Source organism: Microcaecilia unicolor, chromosome 11, assembly GCF_901765095.1.
Source record: "Microcaecilia unicolor chromosome 11, aMicUni1.1, whole genome shotgun sequence".
Classification (NCBI taxonomy): domain Eukaryota; kingdom Metazoa; phylum Chordata; class Amphibia; order Gymnophiona; family Siphonopidae; genus Microcaecilia; species Microcaecilia unicolor.
The window spans coordinates 60,737,929-60,759,034 of NC_044041.1; the positions used below are offsets into that span (position 1 = coordinate 60,737,929).

At 44.0% G+C, this 21,106-nt stretch overlaps 1 protein-coding gene across 2 annotated transcripts in view; it reads left to right on the forward strand.

The window, feature by feature from the left end:
- Window positions 1-611: 611 nt before the first annotated feature.
- LOC115480022 (glutathione hydrolase 5 proenzyme-like) overlaps window positions 612-21,106 on the forward strand; it is a 76,736-nt gene continuing 56,241 nt past the window's right edge. Inside the window, exons 1-3 of one of the 2 annotated variants that reach the window (XM_030218405.1) lie at window positions 612-616; window positions 1,989-2,183; window positions 17,541-17,671. In XM_030218405.1, the coding sequence (XP_030074265.1) occupies window positions 2,014-2,183; window positions 17,541-17,671 (301 nt within the window). In that variant the 5' untranslated portion in view covers window positions 612-616; window positions 1,989-2,013. Of the gene's footprint in view, window positions 617-1,721; window positions 1,727-1,972; window positions 2,184-17,540; window positions 17,672-21,106 lie in introns of those variants that run through there. The other variant, XM_030218404.1, reaches the window with a different exon arrangement.

Sequence of the window (21,106 nt, forward strand, 5' to 3'; positions counted from 1 at the left end):
GCTGATAAAGTGCTGGCATCTGACATCAGCAGGGACCAGCAGGGAGAAGGAGCACAGCCATAGGACAAGCAGGGGAAGGAGGAACCAGAAGACCAATAGGAGAGAATCAAGGGAAGCCAGGCAGAGAGAGAGAGAGCAGACCCAGGTGCATGGAAGCAAAGCAATCAAGGAGCCTGCAGCCAGAGAAGAACTACACACACATGGCTCAGGGCTGTGCCAGTCAAGCGTGCGTGTCGACGGGACCCCACGCAGCCCGAGGATGCCGCTTGCGTTGAGGTAGGGGACATTATACTGCCCCACCCCTCCCTTCTCCCACCCTCATTCCTCACCCCAAGTCCTTTGCCATGCCTACTGTTACACCCTTCACCTGCCCCTCTACAAACAACAGTTAGTACTAGGGTTGCCAACTCAGAGGAAAAAACTGTCACATATACATACATTCTATGACTATGTCATAAACTTTACACAATAAAAACAGAGCTCCAGCAGCCAAACTGCAAAAAACACATTCCAGACTTACATGCTGAAGAAAGCCTGGCATAATAATGCAGCACCAATGTCCAGGGCAGGACAGAGGAGCAGCCTAATGGTTACAGCAGCAGACTAGAAATCAGAGGTCCCACCTGTTACTGTCGGGAAGGTAGGCCAAAGCAGGCCAATGGTCTAAACCAGTGGTTCCCAAACCTGGTCCTGGAGGCACCCCAGCCAGTCAAGATTTCAGGATATCCATAATGAATATTCATGAGATAGATTTGCATGCAGTGGCTAAGTCATTTTCTTATTAATTCCAGTCCTTGGTTGAGGCCGACAAATCATCAGAACCTTAAGGAATATTAGAATATGTGGAAGAAGAGAAATGTACTATGGACCTATGATTACAATCTATTCCAATATTTGGAGGACATAATTATGCTACCTCCAAAAATATTTATATGATGGTACCTTATATTTAATTATCGTAGAAGTTGGTTTGAAGACTACTAGTTAGATAAGCAGCAAGTTGCAGATTGTAATTGTTTTGTTTTTTTAAACGAATGAACATACATAGTTCTGTTGAGGTCCCATCACATGGCCTTCTTGAAGTAATGCTGCCTGCTCTTTGGACAGCATGAGACCTTCTTCAGTCTGGCTAAGAACTCCTGGCAAGGATATGGCGGCTTCCTTCAGGGAGACCAGTTAGCAGATTTCTTGTAAGGTCAGTTTCAGAATGACCATGTTCCCCAGCACATGCCACTGGCCTAGTCTAAACCATCAAGGATGAAAAGGAGGCATAGGAGCCAACGTTTCAGAATTATTGGGTGTTCTAAGCCCAATGGAAATAACCCCTTCCTGGACACATACAAGGAATTTTCTCAATGTTGTGAGTGCTCAAGCAGCCACACAGCCAGCTCCTATGGAAGGGGGTGCGAGATGGAAGACTCCAAGGGGCTGGGCATGATTTGGTCAGTGAGACCCCAAGAAGAAAGAAGCCTACAGAAAAGATGGGAGGTGATGATACCTCCTCAGGCTCTCTCTCTCTCACCTCATTCATGGTGTTAACAATGCGGCTATAAAAGAGTTAAACTTTCTCTTTTTGGAAAATTGTGACCTGCCAAAAATGAGAAGTAGGAGTCGAGTCTCTGTCGTCGCCTGTGCTGAGTGACACAAAGCAGCAGAGGCGGCATTTCGGTACGAACTTCCCAGGCAGGGGAGAGAGAGAGAGAGAGAGAGAGAGAGAGAGAGAGAGGTCAACGATCAGAGACCCCCGGGATCGGGAGAGAGAGAAAGATCAGAGACCAGACCCCCCCCCCCCCCCCCCCCCCGAGAGCGACAGAGAGGAGAGAGGTCAATGATCAGAGTCTCCCGGGAGATAGATCAGAGATCATCTGAGGTATCAGAGACCCCCGGGATCGGAAGATAGAGAAAGATCAGAGACCAGAACACTCCCCCCAACCTCCGGGAGAGAAACAGAAATCAGAGACCCCCCCGGGAGAGAGAGAGACAGAGAGATCTCCGCGGAAACGTGAGTGCAGCATGGCCTTGTCCCGGGGCTGGACATGCTGTCTTGTGCTGGTTTTGGTGGTGCTGGCCGCGGTGGTGACCCTGGTCGCCCTGCTGACCCGCAGGAGCCCATCAGCCTGTTCCGGGGGCTTCCAGCACGCTGCTGTGGCTGCGGACTCTGGAGTTTGCTCGGACATCGCTAGGTAAGCGCTTTCCTGCCGTCTTTGGATCTCTTATTCTAATCCACACACACTCAACTTTTGTCATTTGGGATTCTCTGGTTACGTGGTTTCCAGGTTGTATCTTGTATTTGCGAACCAAAGAAAGGTACAAGATATAAAAGAGCAGGTGCAAATGAGAGGCACAGCAATAAACACAAGTGAAGAAAGCCGTGAGCCGGTCGGTTTACATGGGAATGAATGGTGCAGCGGTTTCCAATCATTGCAAGAGCAACGGTAATAATAGCAACACACTTTAGAACAACAGTAACAGTAACAGCAGCAAATATAACTACAGTATTCAGCCCTCGGTAAGTGCGAAGCAATGCCCCCTCCTCTTTTTTGTTTTAATCCCCCGTAAACTCCCCACCACCACCGTCACCCTGCCCACTTCTCTCTTTTGCAGAACTAAATCCCATTGTGACTTGTGAGGACACATCTTTGACTCGATGCCAAAGTTTACAATAGGGTACCATTTCCAAACGCTCATGGGTCTGTGGGGACAAGAAGGGCATTTGCTCCTCCCCCCCCCCCCCCCCCCCCCCGAGTCTCATTAGCATCGCTTCCTATTACTACCTGGTCCATAGAACGTTATGTTCAGGGCTTTTTTTGAGGGGGAACTTGGGGGTACTGAGTACCGGCACCTTTTCCACTGGACCTCAAGTTTTAATGAAAGAGCTCAGGCTCCACACACCAATTTTGCCTTGCCATAGATTCTGTGACTGGTTGCAGGGGGCCAGGCTATTGTGGAGTGGGTCCTCAGTGATCAGCCCACCCCTGAAGGGTGGCCTAGCATTTGAGTACCGGCACCTTTTTTGCTAGAAAAAAAACACACTGGTTATGTTGGATAATGTAACAAATTCCTTTCCTCCCTTCATTACTGCAAAGGCTTCATGTGTTTTTTCACTCTCACTTCCCATTAAGCCCTATCAACCATGCTGTAGTTCTCCTAACTTCAGTATTGATCAATTGGTCAGCTAAAGAGCCGCACACACAATCTCTTACTCTCCAGGATCTTTTGAGCTAGGGGCTGATGTAGAAAGCATAACCTGGTTAAGCCATGGGTTTTACTAGCCCAGCAATGCAGGAAGGGTTTCAGTGAGAGCAGAGTGTTAACTCCCTGGAAACCCTTAAGCAGGCTGCATTAAAATTCATGGTAGTACGATCATTATAAATTTTACGTAGAGGGGTTGGTTGAGAGCAATGGGTGTCTAGCAGCCCTCCCTCTCTTACTCCAGCCTGATCACCCAACCCCAGATTGATTTTTGCAGTGGCCCCAAGCCCCTCTTTTTCCCCAAATTAAAAAAAGCGCCCTGGTAATCTTGTGGCTTCCCCTCCTGACCTGCTCCCTTCCCTGATATTAAGAAAACCTTGCCCAGTAGTCTAGTGGCCCTCCCCTTCCAAAAAAGTCCCTGGTACCTGGTGACACGCACCCCCACCCCATTACCCCTTGCCCCCAGACCCCCATACCTTAAATGAGGCAGGAACGATGCCCATTTGCTCCTGCCTCAGGCACCATCATCTTCAAAATAGCGGTGCCCTGCCCCACCATATAAGGGAAGCTGCTCTTCAGGTGCACATCGGTCTCAAAATAAGAACAACCTCTCATCAACTTCACTTGGTTGTTCCCTTATTTATTTATTTATTTATTTATTTATACATACCCCGCTCTTTCCGATGGCAGGTTCAGTGCGGCTTACAATGTATGGTACAAAGTATCACGGAATTAAAACAGTTGTGTACAAAGTGTCACACAAATAACACAAGTGTAGATTAGGGCAGAGGAGGAGATGTGGGGGGAGGGAAGGAGGTAAGGGTAGTGTTAGTGGTGTGGATTAGGTTCGTGAATTAAGTTGGGTCACTTGGGTAGGCTTGTTTGAAGAGGTAAGTTTTCAGCAGCTTTCGGAAGGGTAGGTGTTCTTTGGTTGTTCGGATGTGTCTTGGTATGGCGTTCCAGAGTTGGCTGCCTATGACACAGAAGTTGGATGCGTAATAGATAGACAGATCAGTTCCGGTGCTGTACCAAGGGCTGTGTGAATGCTGCAGCCGCACAGGGTACACATATGGAGGGGCGCAAAAATCGCTCCCAGCCCCCCACCTCTCTCATTGGCATTGGTGAAACGGGCAGGGTGGAGGACACCAATGGGCTGCAGCTATAGCTTGGTAGAGTCCTGCTCAGTTCTTAGAGCTTTACCCAATGAGAAGTTGCGCCTTCCTCAATTAATCACAGCTATGACCCCTGCATTAGATCTTAACGCCAACCCTCATATTTGTTTGTTTCTTTTTTTATGTCTTCTCTGTCTTGACTGGATGGTAAAGGCCAAGGAGCAAGGACTGTCACTTATGTGTTTCTGTAAAGCATTGCATACAGCTTGTAGCACTTTACAAATAGCATTAATAAAAATGGTACTTAAGATCCCTTGAAGCATTTGGTTTGAGGAAGAATCACCCTCTGCCCTCCCCCTTCAGGAGAGAGAAGAGACCTGTTTATTCTGCCCTCTCACAGATCCCTTCCCCCTTTCCAATGTCAAGGCTGCCAGTCAACTGCTGAGAGGAGTAATCTCATGCAGAGCTGAAAGAGACACAAGTGAGATAAGGCTATCATCTGTGGACAGGGTAGCCCAGGTCACTCTCTCTTTCCAAAGAAAAAGGAAGTTGAACTGAGCCAAATATGGGCATCCCTCAAAGAACTAGACTATATTGCTGGCTACATCCTCCTGGCTGCTGCTCTTTTCAAAGTAATACTGAATTTTTAAATTTCAGTTTGAGAAAAAACAGTAACCCGTCTCCCTTTCCCCGATAACAGCGTAAGATCAGGTAAAAGGTCCACGAAGTCCAGCATCCCGGCTTTGACAGTGGTCAGTTCAGATCACTAGGAAGTAGCTGGTAGATCCCAAACGATAGATCCATTCCTTGTTGCTGACTTCCAGGGATAAGTGGTGTTTTCCCCAAGTCTATCTGATTATTAATGGTTTGTGAACTTTCCTCCAGCAATCTTTTCAGACCTAGTTACACTAACTACTTTGATCACATCTTCTGGAAACAAATTGCACAGCCTAACTGTATGTTCCATGAAGAAGAAGCAAAGAGGAAGTAAAAAGGTTAAGTGAAGAACCTCTGAGCTACTACTACTACTATTAAACATTTCTATAGCGCTACTAGACTTACGCAGCGCTGTACAAATCAACATGAAAAGACAGTCCCTGCTCAACAGAGCTTACAATCTAAATTGGACAGACGAACAGACAGCTAGGGGTGGGGAAATTGCAGTGGTAGGGGTGATAAGTGAGGGTGTTGAGTAAGAGAGTCATGGTTAGGAGTCGAAAGCAGTAGCAAAGAGGTGGGCTTTAAGCCTAGACTTGAAGACAGCCAGAGACTGAGCCTAACGTACTGGCGCAGGGAGTCTATTCCAGGCATAGGGAGCAGCGAGATAGAAGGAACGGAACCGGGAGTTAGCAGTGGGGGAGAAGGGGGACGACAGGAGACATTTACCCAGCGAACGGAGTTCATGGCCCTGCTACGTTTTCACTCCCAACTTCGGCATAGACTCCCTTTTATTAATATAGGAAGTCTTTGTCAAAGCTGTGACACTTCTTGTTAGTACAAGAGACCCAGGAGTGGTAAGCAGGCTAGGTCCATGGACAGGTTCCCCACAGGGCATGGTTTCTGGGTCCAGGAGAAGATAGAGCAGGGTCTTCCACCTGGAGCGACCATCTTTCCTTCAGTTTGAGCTTCCAGTGCTGTTGGCTACCCGGCCTTTGCTGCCCAAACCCAGAACCTGAACGCATAGGAACCCCAATGGAGACACAAAAGCAGGGCACTCAACAACAAGGAGTCAGACCGAGGTCAAACAAGGACTGGATCAAAAAGCATCCAATGAGATGAATAGGATCCAGCGAGAAGCAGACAGCCAAAGCCAAGTAGTGCAGACCAGGGACAGACTGACCATACAGGCAACCAGGCAGTGCCCAAGGGCCCAGAGGTTCTGGGGGGGCCCAGTTCCTTTCTCTCTCTCTCCCCCCCCCCAAACACTATAGTCCACCGGGCCTATTTTGAAGGGTCTTGGTGGTCTAGTGGCCTCTTCAGGATCAGGAAAGAACCCCAGTCTTTCCTGCCCACTGTACTGCTCTGTCCGGCACTATCACTTCTACAAAATGGCTGCTGAGACTTCCTGCTGCAGTCTTGTGAGACTGCAGAGACCCGCAAGACTGCTGCAGGAAGTCTCAACAGTCATTAAGAAGAAGCGGCAGCACTGGGTAACCTCCTTGGCCAGGTAGAGCAGCAGCGGTGAGCAGAAAAGAGTGGGGTTCTTTCCTGCCCCCCAAAAGAGACCACTAGACCACCAGAGCTCTTTAAGGTAGGCCAAGGGGGCTGTAGATGAAGGGGGATGCTGGAAACAAAGGTTTTCGGGGGAATGTGTTGGGGGCCTGGGGGCTCAATGACCCTTTCTGCCCGGGGGCCACCCAATGATCCCTTCTGCCCATCGGCCCCCAATGACCCTTTCTGCCTGGGAGCCCAGATCTCTGTCAGTCCACCCCTGGTACAGACCAAGCACTGCAAGAAAACTTAGTCAATGACTAGGTTTATATAGAAGTCCAGACAGGAACAAGATGGCCTCTTGCGGAAATAGCAACCAAGATTATTATTATTATTATTTGTAGCATTTGTATCCCACATTTTCCCACCTATTTGCAGGCTCAATGTGGCTTACATTTGCTGTAGTGGCGATTGCCATTTCCGGACTACAGAGTTGCACATGGTTTTACATTCAAGTGCGTACATACATATTAGAAGAATACATTGTGATCTTGCGTAGGTGTCAGCATTATGTTGTTGCTCAGGTATCGACATTAGGGTGAGAGTGATAGTGTTTGGCAGTGAGGTTAGTCAGCATTATGTGGTTATATAGTAATCAATTTTAGATTAGAAGTGGTATTGTTTGTTCATTAAGAGCATTGAGGTTACTCGGTCGTGTGGTTAAGGTCGATCCAGTCTTATTTTTCATTCTTATTGTTTAGTAATTAGGAAGGTTGTTTATTGTATGCCTTCTTGAATAAGTCAGTTTTCAATAGTCTTTGGAAGATAGTTAGGTCTTGCGTTGTTTTTATGGTCTTCGGAAGTGCGTTCCATAGTTGCGTGCAAATGTAGGAAAAACTAGTTGCGTATACGGACTTGTATTTTAATCCTTTGCAATTGGGGTAGTGGAGATTGAGGAATGTGCGTGCTGATCTTTTTGCGTTCCTAGCAGGTAGGTCTATAAGGTCTGTCATATAGGCCGGAGCTTCCTCTTGTATAATTTTGTGGACCATGGTGCAGACTTTGAAACCAATGCGTTCTTTTAATGGAAGCCAGTGTAGTTTTTCTCTTAAGGGTTTGGCGCTTTCGTATTTTGCTTTCCCGAATATGAGTCTGGCTGCTGTATTTTGGGCTGTTTGAAGCTTCTTAATGACTTGTTCTTTGCACCCTGCGTAAATTGCATTGCAGTAGTCTAGGTGGCTTAGCACCATTGATTGTACTAGGCTGCGGAATGTTTCCCTTGGGAAGTAAGTTTTGATTCTTTTAAGTTTCCACATGGCGTAAAACATTTTCCTTGTTGTATTTTTCGCATGGTCTTCTAGCGTGAGATTTCGGTCAATCGTAACTCCCATAATTTTCAGGCTATCAGAGACCGGGAGAGTATAGGTTGGAGTGTTTATAGTATTGTTTTTATTTGGGTTGTATTGGGAAGATAAGATGAGACATTGTGTCTTTTCTGCATTTAGTTTCAATTGGAATGCGTTCGCCCATGAATTCATTATTTGGAGGCTGTGTTGGATTTCTTTTGTAATTTCAGTTAGGTCATGCTTGAACCGGATGTATATCGTGACATCATCTGCATAAATGTACGGGTTGAGACCTTGGTTGGATAGCGATTTAGCTAGAGGTGTCATCATTAGGTTGAATGAGGTTGGTGACAACGGTGATCCTTGTGGAACTCCACATTCTGGTTTCCATGGTGTTGACATTTCTGATTTTGAGATCACTTGGTAGGTTCTAGTTTCTAGGAATCATTGGAACCACTTTAGTACGTTTCCTCCAATTCCGAAGTAGTCTAGGATGTTCAAGAGTATTTGGTGGTTAACCATGTCAAACGCGCTGGACATGTCGAATTGAAGAAGCAGCACACTGTGTCCAGTTGCTATTAGTTGTTTGAATTTAGTTATGAGGGTGGTTATCACTGTTTCCGTACTATGGTTGGATCTGAATCCTGACTGTGATTCATGTAGTATTGTGAATTTATTTAAGTAGTTGGTAAGTTGTTGTGTTACCATACTTTCCATTACTTTGACAATCAGGGGGATGGATGCCACTGGTCGATAATTGGTTGTGTCGTTTAATTTTTTCTTTGGGTCTTTGGGTATCTGTGTGAGTAATATGTTTCCTTTGTCTTTGGGGAAGAGTCCCTGTTGTAGCATGTAATTCAGGTGTGTCGTGAGTTCTGTTATGAAGCGTTTGGGGGTGGACCTTACTAGATAACTGGGACAAGTGTCCAATTTGGAGTGGGTTTTGGAAAAATTGTTGATTGCTTGAGAAATGGTGTTTTCGGTTAGTAGATCGAAGCTGTTCCAAATTCGATCCGCTGGGTATTCACCGGGGGTTGGACCCATGCAGTCCATAAATTTGTCGTGGTCAGTGGTATTAAGTGGTAACGTGGACCGTAATTTTATGATTTTCTTGTTGAAGTACTTGGCAAGGTCATCTGCCGTTGGGATGTCTTTACTGGTTGTTGTAATTGGTGTAGTGTCTATTAGTTTATTTACGAGTTGGTATAGTTTGTGTGTGTCTTTGTAGTTAGGTATAATTTGGTTCTATAGTATGCTCTTTTGGTTTGCCTTATTGTGTATTTGTATTTTCTTTGTTGTTGTTTCCATTCATTGAGTGTCTGTTCGTCTTTCCTTTTCTTCCACGTCCGTTCAAGTCTTCTGACCTGTGTTTTTAATATTTTCAGTTCTTCATTGAACCAAGGTATTGAGTTTTTTCTTCGTGTAGTCTTTTGTTGTAATGGTGCAATTTTGTCTAGTGTGTTCTTACATCTGTCGTCCCAGTTTTGAAGGAAGTGTTTGGAGTCTGTTTGTGCTGTCCATTTGTCACTGTAGATCTCTTGCCAGAATGTTGCAGGGTCAATTTGGCCTCTCATCATATAGGTTGTGATATGAGCAGACATGGCCTGGCTGCCTGGTGAGGTCAGAATTTCTCCCCAGAGCTGACTCTCTTGCAGGTTGACAGCAGAACCTCACTGAAGGAAGGAGCAGGAATGTGGCAGGGCCTTGAGCCTGCAATGGCTCAGAGATACTGTGCTTATCTTTTACTTCCATGCTGCAGGCTGGGCCACAGGGATGCTTCTGGCTTCGGGGGTCAGTGAGGTAAGGGGACGGGAGGAGTGAAGAAGGGAGAGAATGAAATGGGCTGCTATACAAAAGCTTTTTAAAAATTCCCCAAGCCAGTATCTTGGTAAATCCAGAGAGAGACACTGATATAAAATACTGTACAGACATACACAAAACACACACCAACAAAACACAAACATGCACACAAATCAGACACATATACTCACACAAGACACACCCAGAAGGTCTGGAAATAATTCCATGAAACATACTTCACATGCTTTCCCCTCCATGCAACTCCTCTGCTCCGCCCACAACATTCCTACTACAAGTTTCCTATCCCTACTGGACTGGCGCTTAGTGATTCAGACATGTATTTCATATAAAGTATTTCACATAAAGTCCATACTTACTGTTCATTAATGAATCATACATCCACTTCTGAGCTCTCATTCCCTTAATATCACATCACTCATACCTTTACTCACAGAAAGATATATACCATATGTCTTCATGCCTTATTATCGCCCTCTAAGCTCCCATTGTCTCCTTCCAACGTTTCAATGTTTGTGTTCCATTGTTACATTCCTTAACGACACCTCGATTGTCTCGTATAACTCTGCACAATGTAATCCATAACCAATCTGTAACAAATTGTATTTCCATCATTTAACTCATATTGTAAGCCACACTGAACCCGCAAAAAGGTGGGAAAATGTGGGATACAAATGCAATAAATAAATAAATAAATAAATAAATATCTTTTTTTCTGGTAAATTCCACAGTGAAACAGTAACGGAACTGTACAGCTTTCTTGATGGTTGCTATGTATGGCAATATCTAAAAATTTATTGTTATAAATCTACAGATGTGCAATACTATTATGAATGTCCATATATGTTTGGCTATATATTTCATAAAGGCAGATATATTATTTGATATCTCTCAATATTATGTTAAAAAAAGTTTTTTTATTTGTCCTGTTTTTTGTTTAAAGTTGTTTGTGACCCCTGAGGCAGGTGCTTTGGCACCGAAACGTGGACCGTGTCGGGTCCTTGATATGAATATTCTGAATAAACTGCTTCTTGATATTATCTCCCTATTGGTTTGCACATTTGTCAGCCTCTACTTTTGCTGTTTTGCTTTGATTCTCCGTGGAGGCTCCTCCTGTTTTCTTGGATTGGCAATATCTAGTGACAGACCTGTGCAGTTTGCTATTGGCTGCTACGTGAGCAGTCTTATTTATTTATTTATTTGCTGCATTTGTATCCCACATTTTTCCACCTATTTGCAGGCTCAATGTGGCTTACAATATGTTATAACGATGATTCTGGTGGGAGAGAAGATCAGAAATATATGTTACCTTGGGACGGTGATACCCTCTGACTAAACTATAAAATCCATCCTTTCAAATACATTGATATATAATGGTTAGATATATTACCACAATTGGTTTCATTTTAATATTCTTTTCAAAACAACAGAATGTTTGGGTATCACTCTATTCTAACTGCCCCTCTTTTTACGCAGAGGCTGGAAAGAATTCAGTGAGCCATACACCACATACTTTCCCCACTTGTGAATTTCCTGAGCAGTATCTCATAAAGATCTTTATCAAACTGCCTTTTGAAAGTCTAGATATGCTATCTTTATTTTCATGTTTATTAACCCCTTCAGATTGGTAAGGCAAGACTGCCCTTTGCTAAATCTTTGTTTGCTCTGCCTCATTAAACTATTTCCGTACATATAGACAGTAAATTGGTTTTTCAGAATAGGTCTGCAATTTCATATTCGAGCTCCTTCAGAACCCCTGGGGCAAATACCATCCAGTCCTGGTGATGTATTACTCTTTAGTTTGTCAGTTTGCGCTATTATATCTTACAGTTTCATAGTGATTTGCTTCAGTTCCTTTGTATCATCACTGTCAAAGAATGTTTACAGCATCGGTATCTCCTTGACATTTTCCTCAGTAAAGACTGAAGTGTAGAAATGTACTGTAATTTATGCCCTGCAAGGTCCAGCAAGACCAAGTCTAAGGATCTGAATTATTGAATAAAAATAGATGGGTTAAATTTCCCATAGTGTCAACAGTCTGGCCAGCCATAAGCAGTCTTGTGCTGGAGAAATAAGCTATGCTGAATAGATAAGTGGTTAATAGCAAACAAGGCGAACTGAAGGTCTGAAGAAATCTCTAGGGAATTGTGTGTAAGGAGACGGAGCAATCTAAGTGGTTAGAACAGAATAAGCTGAGTATGTGAAATGACATGTACACATGTTTATGCAGAAGCAAATAATTCATTTAGCTTTTCTGCTATGATCTTGGACCTGTGGAGGGTAATTTTATAAAAGTGCACCTATTTTATAAAGACAACATATTATTATTATTTATTATTATTATTAGCATTTGTATAGTGCTACCAGATGCACACAGCGGTGAACACATGACACAAAGAGACAGTCCCTGCTCAAAAGAGCTTACAATCTAAATAATACAGACAGACAAGACAGTTACGGGTGAGGGAAGTAATGGGTGAGAAGGAAGGAAGGGACAAGGGGAGGGCAATTGAGTAGTGGCTAGGAGTTAAAAGCAGCAGTGAAAAGGTGGGTTTTCAGCATAGATTTGAAAACAGGTAGAGATGGAGCTAGACGTATAGGTCCAGGAAGTCTATTCCAGGCATAAGGTGCCGCGAGAGAAAAGGAACGAAGCCTGGAGTTAGCAGTGGAGGAGAAGGGGTACGACAAGAGAGATTTGTCCAGTGAGCGGAGTTCACGGGGAGGAATGTAGGGAGAGATGAGAATGGAGAGGTAATGGGGGGCTGCAGAGTGGATGCATTTAAAGGTCAGTAACATAGTAACATAGTAGATGATGGCAGAAAAAGACCTGTACAGTCCATCCAGTCTGCCCAAGATAAAAATCAAGTAGCACATATGAGTTTATCTGTCACCACCAGCACTACCACCCAATCTCTGCTAACCTTCTGAGGATCCATTCCTTCTGATCAGGATTCCTTTATGTTTATCCCACACATTTTCTGCAATACTAGAGAGGATTGGACTGTTACTCCAGTTTGGGGAATTTGGATTTGTAAAAGGGTGGCCTGTTGCACTTATTTTTTCAATATCACAATTTTTCATGTACAGCCACAAAACAACTTTTTAGGGTGGATAGTGTTCCTTTTATTATCGTCCAGCTATAGATAGGAGTTTTCAGTTTTGGCACAGTATAAGTTATCACAAGAACAAAATATAAGAAAACCAATGGTCTGCATTAGGGGCTTATAGCCCATTTATATTTAAACAAAAGAGAACTGTATAAAACAAAATATTTATTTTGATTTATAAAACAACTTGCCCCTGAAACATGTTCAAAACACAATAATCCATTTGTGTATCTAAAAGGTAAACTTCTACAAAACAATATCCCTTGGAATTGGACTGAACTTTGGTTCTTAAGTCCTATTTCCAACTAACGGATGAGAAATTTCTTGGCTCAAAAATTAGAGTATTTCCTGATCCGTCTAAAATTACTCAAACAACAACAGGAGTTCCTGGCATTGCAGTCTAGGTCCCAGGAGTTGGGTCTGAAATTGTTCTTGTGTAATACTGTCTGCAAATAAGTCATATGTTTTTTGAGCCTAAGCAACTGACTGAAATTTTTGTACCTACGGAAGAAGTAAGGATCCAAGTATCAGTTCCAAAATCCACTGACGCCAGCTTGGCAAACTGAGCAATGTAATTGTGTCTATAGTTTAATATGTATAGTATTCCTTAATTTTTTTTTAATATCTTGAATCCAAGTTTATTTGTGGGCAAATTATGGATGGATATTTTACTTTTGGCTTTTCTTTATTTTTGGAAATTTGTGATATTACCTTTGTCACAACTGGTTTGTGATAGAAACGAAACAGTTGGTTTTAAGCCTATAAACTACGAGAAGTTTAAACTGTGTGCTTACGGGCCTTTAAATAATAGCCCACTGGAATGCTACTGCACAAAGGGGACCTTTTACTAAGCGGGATAAGTTCACCACAGGCTTACTGTGCACCAATCTGGAGTTACCGCTGGCCAACGCAGGCGCCGACTGTAGTTCTACCCCCAGGATGCAGCATTTCTGGCGCTAGCGGAAATATTCAAAAAATATTTCCACACGGGGTTACCCAGCAGTAATCGAGCATCACCGTGTTCTACATGGTTACTTCCGGGTTAGCAAGGGAGCCCTGATTGTCACATCAGTGGGTGACAGTAAGTGCTTCCCCCGCATAGCCATGTCTTTTTTTGGGCCTTTTTACCCGGTAAAATGGGCCTCAGCATATGGCAAATATGGCCCCCCACCATTAGCTCATTGCCCTTTTTACTGCAGCTTATTAAAAGGGCCCTAAAGTTACACTTCTTCCAAGCAGGATTAACCTTGTGCATGTATGTGCCAGTGAAAATGAGTACATATTATTGATTTTGCTATACTGCTTAACCTTCTGTAAGAACAAAGCGGTTTACAATTCAATTTAAAATAGAAAAGAAAGCCGAATAATCATAGGAAAACACATGCAAACAACACAGCCATACTTAAAATTACAATAAAAATTGCCCATCATTAAACTTTTGTCCAAACAAGCTCCGCTAATCCCCTGGGGGAGGGGATCCGAACACAGCAGTAAAATAATAAGCTTTCAGAAACTGTCTAAATCTTTCTGGAGCCCTCTGCCCGTAATGCTACATGGAAGGAATTCCACAGTACAGGAGCTGAAAAGAAAAAAGCTCTCGTGATTGCCTTCCGTGCTGTAGATAGAGTTGAAACATACGGCATAAATGTTCTGAATTATATGCCTAAGTACTAATCCTGCTCCCATTCTTCACCCTGGGAAGGCTGACATGGATATTGCTTATAGGAAGGTGGTGTTTTGTGAGCTCTTATGCATGTATGTGCTAGGTCAGTTTTACACATAAGTGCATAAGTATTACCACACCGCGACAGACCAAAGATCCATCAAGCCCAGCATTCTGTTTCCAACAGTGGCCAATCCAGGTCACAAGTACCTGGCAAGATCCCAAAAAAGTTCAATACATTTTATGCTACTTATCCCACAAATAAACAGTGGATTTTCCCCAAGTCAATGTAATAATGGTCTATGGTCTTTTCCTTTAGGAAGTCATCCAGACCTTTTTTAAACCCCGCTAAGCTAACCCCATTTACCACATTCTCTGGCAACGAATTCCTGAAGATATATCACCAAAATTGTCTTATACTGATGGACCAATCGCTCAATAATAAACATTAGCAAAGTCCCATCATACAGTCTCATAGATGGATAAGTGGATCTTCAGACAACCCATGAGCAATGCTGAATTTTATGGTCAACACTGGCTAAATTCTTCATTGATCCAACAATTTTTTCTCATATATTCTTATTTTGTAAAGCTATAAAGATTAAACTTCAAAACATCTCAATAGAGCACTTACCTTAAATCTTCTTATGCTCATATATACAAAAAAGAGGTGGCCTTGTGTATATGAGCATTCTTAATGGAGAAGGGTAGATAGTGGGGTTCCCCAAGGGTCTGTGCTGGGACCGCTGCTTTTTTAACATATTTATAAATGATCAAGAAATGGGACTAACTAGTGAGGTAATTACATTTGCTGATGACACAAAGTTATTCAAAGTTGTTAAATCTCCAAGAGGATTGTGAAAAATTGCAAGAGGACCTTACGAGACTGGGAGACCAAATGGCAGATGACGTTTAATGAGAGCAAGTGCAAAGTGATACATGTGGGAAAGAGGAACCCAAACTATAGCTACGTGATGCAAGGTTCCGCATTAGAAGTCATTGCTCAGGAAAAGGAACTAGGTGTCATAGTTGATGATACATTGTAACCCTCTGCTCAGTGTGCAGCAGCGTCTGAAAAAGCAAATAGAACATTAGGATTTATTGGGAAAGGAACGTAAAACAAGCATGAGAATGTCTTAATGCCTTTGTATCACTCCATGGTGCAACAACACCTCAAATATTGTGTGCAGTTCTGGTCACCACATCTCAAAAAAGATATAGTGGAATTAGAAAAGGTACAGGGAAGGGTGAAGAAAATGATAAAGGGGATGGAACGACTTCCCTATGAGGAAAGGCTAAAAAGAGCCCTAGCCAGTTTGAAGAAGAGACGACTGAGGGGAGATATGATATAGGTCTATAAAATAATGAATGGAATGGAATGGATAGACATGAATCACTTGTTTACTCTTTCCAAAAATACTAGGACTAGAGGGCACGCAATAAAGCTACTAAGCAGTAAATTTAAAATAAACTGGAAAAAATATTTCTTCACTCAACGTGCAATTAAACTTTGGAATTCGTTGCCAGAGAATGTGGTAAAAGCAGTTAGCTTAGCAGGGTTTAGAAAAAGGTTTGAATAAATTCCTGAAAGAAAAGTCCATAAGCCATTATTAAGATGGACTTGAGAAAATCCACTCCTTATTTCTAGGATAAGCAGCATAAGATCTGTTTTACTGTTCCGGGTTCTTTCCAGGTACTTGTGACCTGGATTGCCACTGTTGGAAATAGGATACTGGGTTTGATGGACCTTCAGTCTGTCCCAGTGTGGCAATGCTTATGTTCTAATCCCCTTCCAAGCCTAAACTGAGCCCTGATTTCAACAACCTCTGTAACTGGGTTACCCTTCCCTTTCCGCAACATGTTTATGCAGGGCCATGCCAAGGGTCTGTGGCGCCCCCCTGCAGAAGATCAGTTAGCGCCCCCAGCGCCCCCCGCAGACGAACAGTTGGTATGCGCGCCCCCCCCCCCGTGAAAATGATCGCTGCCCTCCCATCCACGCTCCTCTCTCCCCTGCCCTCCCGCTCCCATGTCCCAACTGCCCGCCCTCTTCTCCCCCCCAAGATCCCTTTTAAATTTACCTCCGTCCAGCAGCGAAGGCGCAGCATCAGTGAAGGAGGTGGCGCTCCTGACGTCTCTACTAGTCTTCCCTTCGCTCAATGTCCCGCCTTCTTCTGACGTCATTTCCTTGACATCAGAAGAAGGCGGAACACTGAGCGAAGGGAAGACTAGTAGAGACGTTGGGAGCACTGCCTCCTTCACTGACGCTGTGCCTTCGCTGCCGGATGGAGGTAAATTTAAAAGGGATCTTGTTGGGGGGAGAAGAGGGCGGGCAGTTGGGACATGGGAGCGGGAGGGCGAGGTAAGCATGGTGCGGTGGGGTGCCCCCCAGAGGACGGCGCCCTCCTGCCCTGCTTACCTCGCTTACCGTGTTGGCATGGCCCTGTGTTTATGCTTCTTTCTCTGTTCCCTCATGTGTGTCGCTGATAGTATCCCTACTTTATTTCTTGTTTCCCTTTTCATAATAAACTTGCTTCACTTTAAACATCTGCCACTTAACCTCTTCCATATCCATTGCTTGCAACTATTCCCTAGTTTCCAATAAAAACACCTGTGTTGTAGGACTGGGGCTCTTTTTTCACCTCTTCTAACCACTTAATCTTCTCCTGCTGCTTTTCCAATGTCAACCTCTTCTTTTGGGATCCTCATTTAACTAATCCTGCCCTTTGTCACTGCTTTAAATCCATCCCACCTTGTCACTTGTGACACCTTCCTCATTCTGTTGATAGTGAAGTATTCCTTTAAGTATAACTCCACTGCCTGTTGAACCTTTTCATCTGCTAATAGGCCATCATTAAGTCTCTGAAATTTCCTTCATGGGTCTTCCACCTTTTGCCTTAGGCCCACTCAAGCATCGCTGGGTTAGATCACCTTATGTTCCCTATTCTCTCCTCTTCCACTGTCTCCACCCCTCTCTTGGATATCAAAATATAATCAATCCTTGAATGTGAACAACTGGGAACTGAAAAGTAAGTGTTGTACTAAAGTCCTTCCTCCACCATAAACATCTTCAGCCTAGCCCTTTCTCTCCAGTGCCCTTCCCCTCCTGGCCTTCCTTGTTCTCTCACTGAATCTGCTTCTGTTTCCTTCTCAGGGACATCCTGCACCGTGGAGGTTCAGCAGTGGATGGTGCTATCGCTGGCCTCCTCTGTACTTCAGCTGTGAACCCCCAAAGCATGGGCATTGGGGGTGGTGTCATTTTCACCATCTATAATGCATCCACAGGTAATGTCCCTGCCCCCCACCTTTGGCCAGGCAAACTCCAAGAATACTTAATTACAAATAGACTTAAATGAAATAAATTATGTGGCCCTCTTACTAAGCCATGTAGGCCCCTATGTGCGTCAATTTGGAGTTACCGCCTGGCTACCGCGTGACCCATGTGGTAATTTCATTTTTGACACGCTTCTGCTACGCGCGCCGGAAAATGTTTTTTTTTCTGGCGTGCGGCAAAAACTGGGCGGTAATCATCATTCTACATGCGTAGATGATTACCGCACGGTTAACGCGTGAGGCCTTACTGCTAAGTCAATGGGTGGCGGTAAGGTCTCAGACCCAAAATGGATGCGCGCCAATTTTGATTTTGCCGCATGTCCATTTTTGGCAAAAATTTTAAAAAGGCCTTTTATACAGGCGCGCTGAAAAATGGACCTGCACGTGCCCAAAACATGCGCCTACACTAGCGCAGCCCATTTTCCAGCAAACCTTAGTAAAAAGACACCTTTGTTTTGAAAAATCTCATTTCTAGAGGGTTGTTGGTGTAAATTAGATTCGTAAATGCACAGTGGTTTCTATGATGTAGTGATGAAATCATGGATTAAGTAAGAAACTTTTCACTAAGCTGCTTAGTGCAAATACTTGTAGTGTATATTCAAAAGGAGGCACCGATGTAGCTTCTGTTTCAAAATGTGCTAAACAAGCACATGTGTTGCCTCAGGTACTGTTTAGACAGGGAAGAATGTGTGTATCTGAATGGATGGGGGTGCTCGGACTGACGAGGTACTTGCTATATTGTAGAAGATGGAATGGTTGTTTATTTTACTTTGTTATGTTTGTAGTTTTTATGGATGGTTTTATTTATACTATATTGATCAGCTCTCAGTCAGAATTGCAGTTTATAAGCTGTGTTAAATAAATATATGAGGCTCACTTTGAACTCAGATTTGGAAAACAGACTGAAGTTAATGTAGTTGCAACAATTTACACTGCTTCAAGGCAGTGTCTCTCCCCACCCCCCCGCACCCCCCAACATACACACACACCTATCTTTCACCCTTAGATATGGCTACATGTCCATCGTCAAGATCCTACCTAAACCTACACTACCCAAATTGCAAAGGACTGAAATGCACAACAGCTTACGCATCTGGCTTCTCCTACATAAGCGCACAACTATGGAATGGCCTCCCAAAAGCGGTGAAAACAATCCATGACCACCTGAAATTCAGGAAATCACTAAAAACCAACTTCTTCAAAAAGGCCTACCCCAACGACCCTACGTAATCCTCCTCACCCAGAAACACAGCATGACTAATGATCGTACTGGACAACACACAATCTTCATCCTTCATTCAATCACTATACAACCTTGTATTTGCTATCAACCGACTGGGCAAATGCCTTGATGGTACTATGTAAGCCACATTGAGCCTGCAAATAGGTGGGAAAATGTGGGATACAAATGCAACAAACAAATAAATAAATTACATGGAGGTAACGTTATAAAGCAGTTTCCACATTACAAATATTTTATGCACAGACAAGGGATCTTAGACAATTGCATGGACAAAATGGTACGTACACAATATGGGACCCTTTTACTAAAGCTTAGTGCACACTAATGGAACAGCCATATGGCCCAGAGGTATAAAATAGCAGGCACAGCATTGAGGGGCCCGTTTACTAAGGCACGCCCAAAAATCACCTGCGGTGGTATAGGCGCATGTTTTGGATGCACACAGGTAAATTTTTCAGCGCGCCTGCAAAAAAGACCTTTTTTTCTGGCCGAAAATAGATGTGCGGCAAAATTAAAACCAGTGTGCATCCATTTTTGGCCTCAGACCTTACCTCCACCCATTGACTTAGTGGTAAGGTCTCATGCTTTAACTGGGCAGTAATCATCAGCAAACAGACAGTGCCGCTTACCGCCTGGTAAGCGCCACAGGGTAGAAAATTTCTACCACTTGTTACGGATGCATATCAAAAGAATTACCGCCCAGAGCATGGGGAAACCGGGCAGTAGTTTCAATTTGACGCATGTTGGACGCGCATAGGTGCCTACACTCCTTAGTAAAAGGGTCCTATAGTGTTCACTAATATCCATTATAGTACATGCTAAGCTTTAGTAAAAGAGCCCCTGTAATTGGCATTCCCAGGGGCAGAGTTTGGGCAGAGCTGAAGTGTGCAAAATACCCAGGAACATGCATACAATACATTGCACTCATTTAGGTGTTCAATGGAGCTGGTGTAAATTTATGCTCTGCTGAGTGTCATTGTACAAACTGGTTTTATAAAGGCACACAAGTGAATAAAATGAGAGCTATTTTGGGATTTTGCATATAGTACCCTGTGAGAGAGTTGGCCTCTGGGCACACATATACCCTTCGGCAATTTTATAAAAGCTGACTTGAACAATTCTTTGGCTATCTTAGGACTGATAGGCAACACAAAAAGGCACAAAAGGGCCTCCAAGGTTGGAACAACGCACAAACTTTAATGGAAGGAGACCTGACACGGGCCGTGTTTCGGTGCTCAAAGCGCCTGCCTCAGGGGTCAAGAGTGACGTCTTGAATACCGATGAACGTGCAAACCACATTATGGTAAACTCACTCTACAGTGTGATACAAGAACTTTAGCAGTCCAATAGCAATACCAATACCATATGGAGGGGCATAATCGAAAGGGACGCCCAAGTTTTCCTGGGGATGTCCTTGCAGATGGCCATGTGAAGGGGCGGGGAAACCCGTATTATCAAAACAAGATGGGCATCCATCTTCCGTTTTGATAATACGGTTGGGGACGCCCCTATCCTTAAATTTAGGTCGACCTTAGAGATGGTCGATCTTAGACTTGGTCGTTTCTGATTTTCGGCGATAATGGAAACCGAGAACACCCATCTCAGCAACGACCAAATCCAAGCCATTTGGTAATGGGAGGAGCCAGTATTCGTAGTGCACTGGTCCCTCTCACATGCCAGTACATCAACTGGGCACCCTAGGGGGCACTGCAGTGGACTTCAGAAATTGCTCCCAAGTGCATAGCTCCCTTACCTTGTGTGCTGAGCCCCCCAAAACCCACTACCCACAACTGTACACCAGTACCATAGCCCTAAGGGGTGAAGGGGGGCACCTAGATGTGGGTACAGTGGGTTTCTAGTGGGTTTTGAAGGGCTCACATTTACCACCACAAGTGTAACAGGTAGGGGGGATGGGCCTGCGTCCACCTGCCTGAAGTGCACTGCACCCACTAAAACTGCTCCAGGGACCTGCATACTGCTGTGAGGGACCTGAGTATAACATTTGAGGCTGGCATAGAGGCTGGCACAAAATATTTTTAATGTTGTTTTGTGAGGGTGGGAGGGGGTTAGTGACCATTGGGGGAGTAAGAGGAGGTCATCGCTGATTCCCTCCGGTGGTCATCTGGTCAGTTCGGGCACCTTTT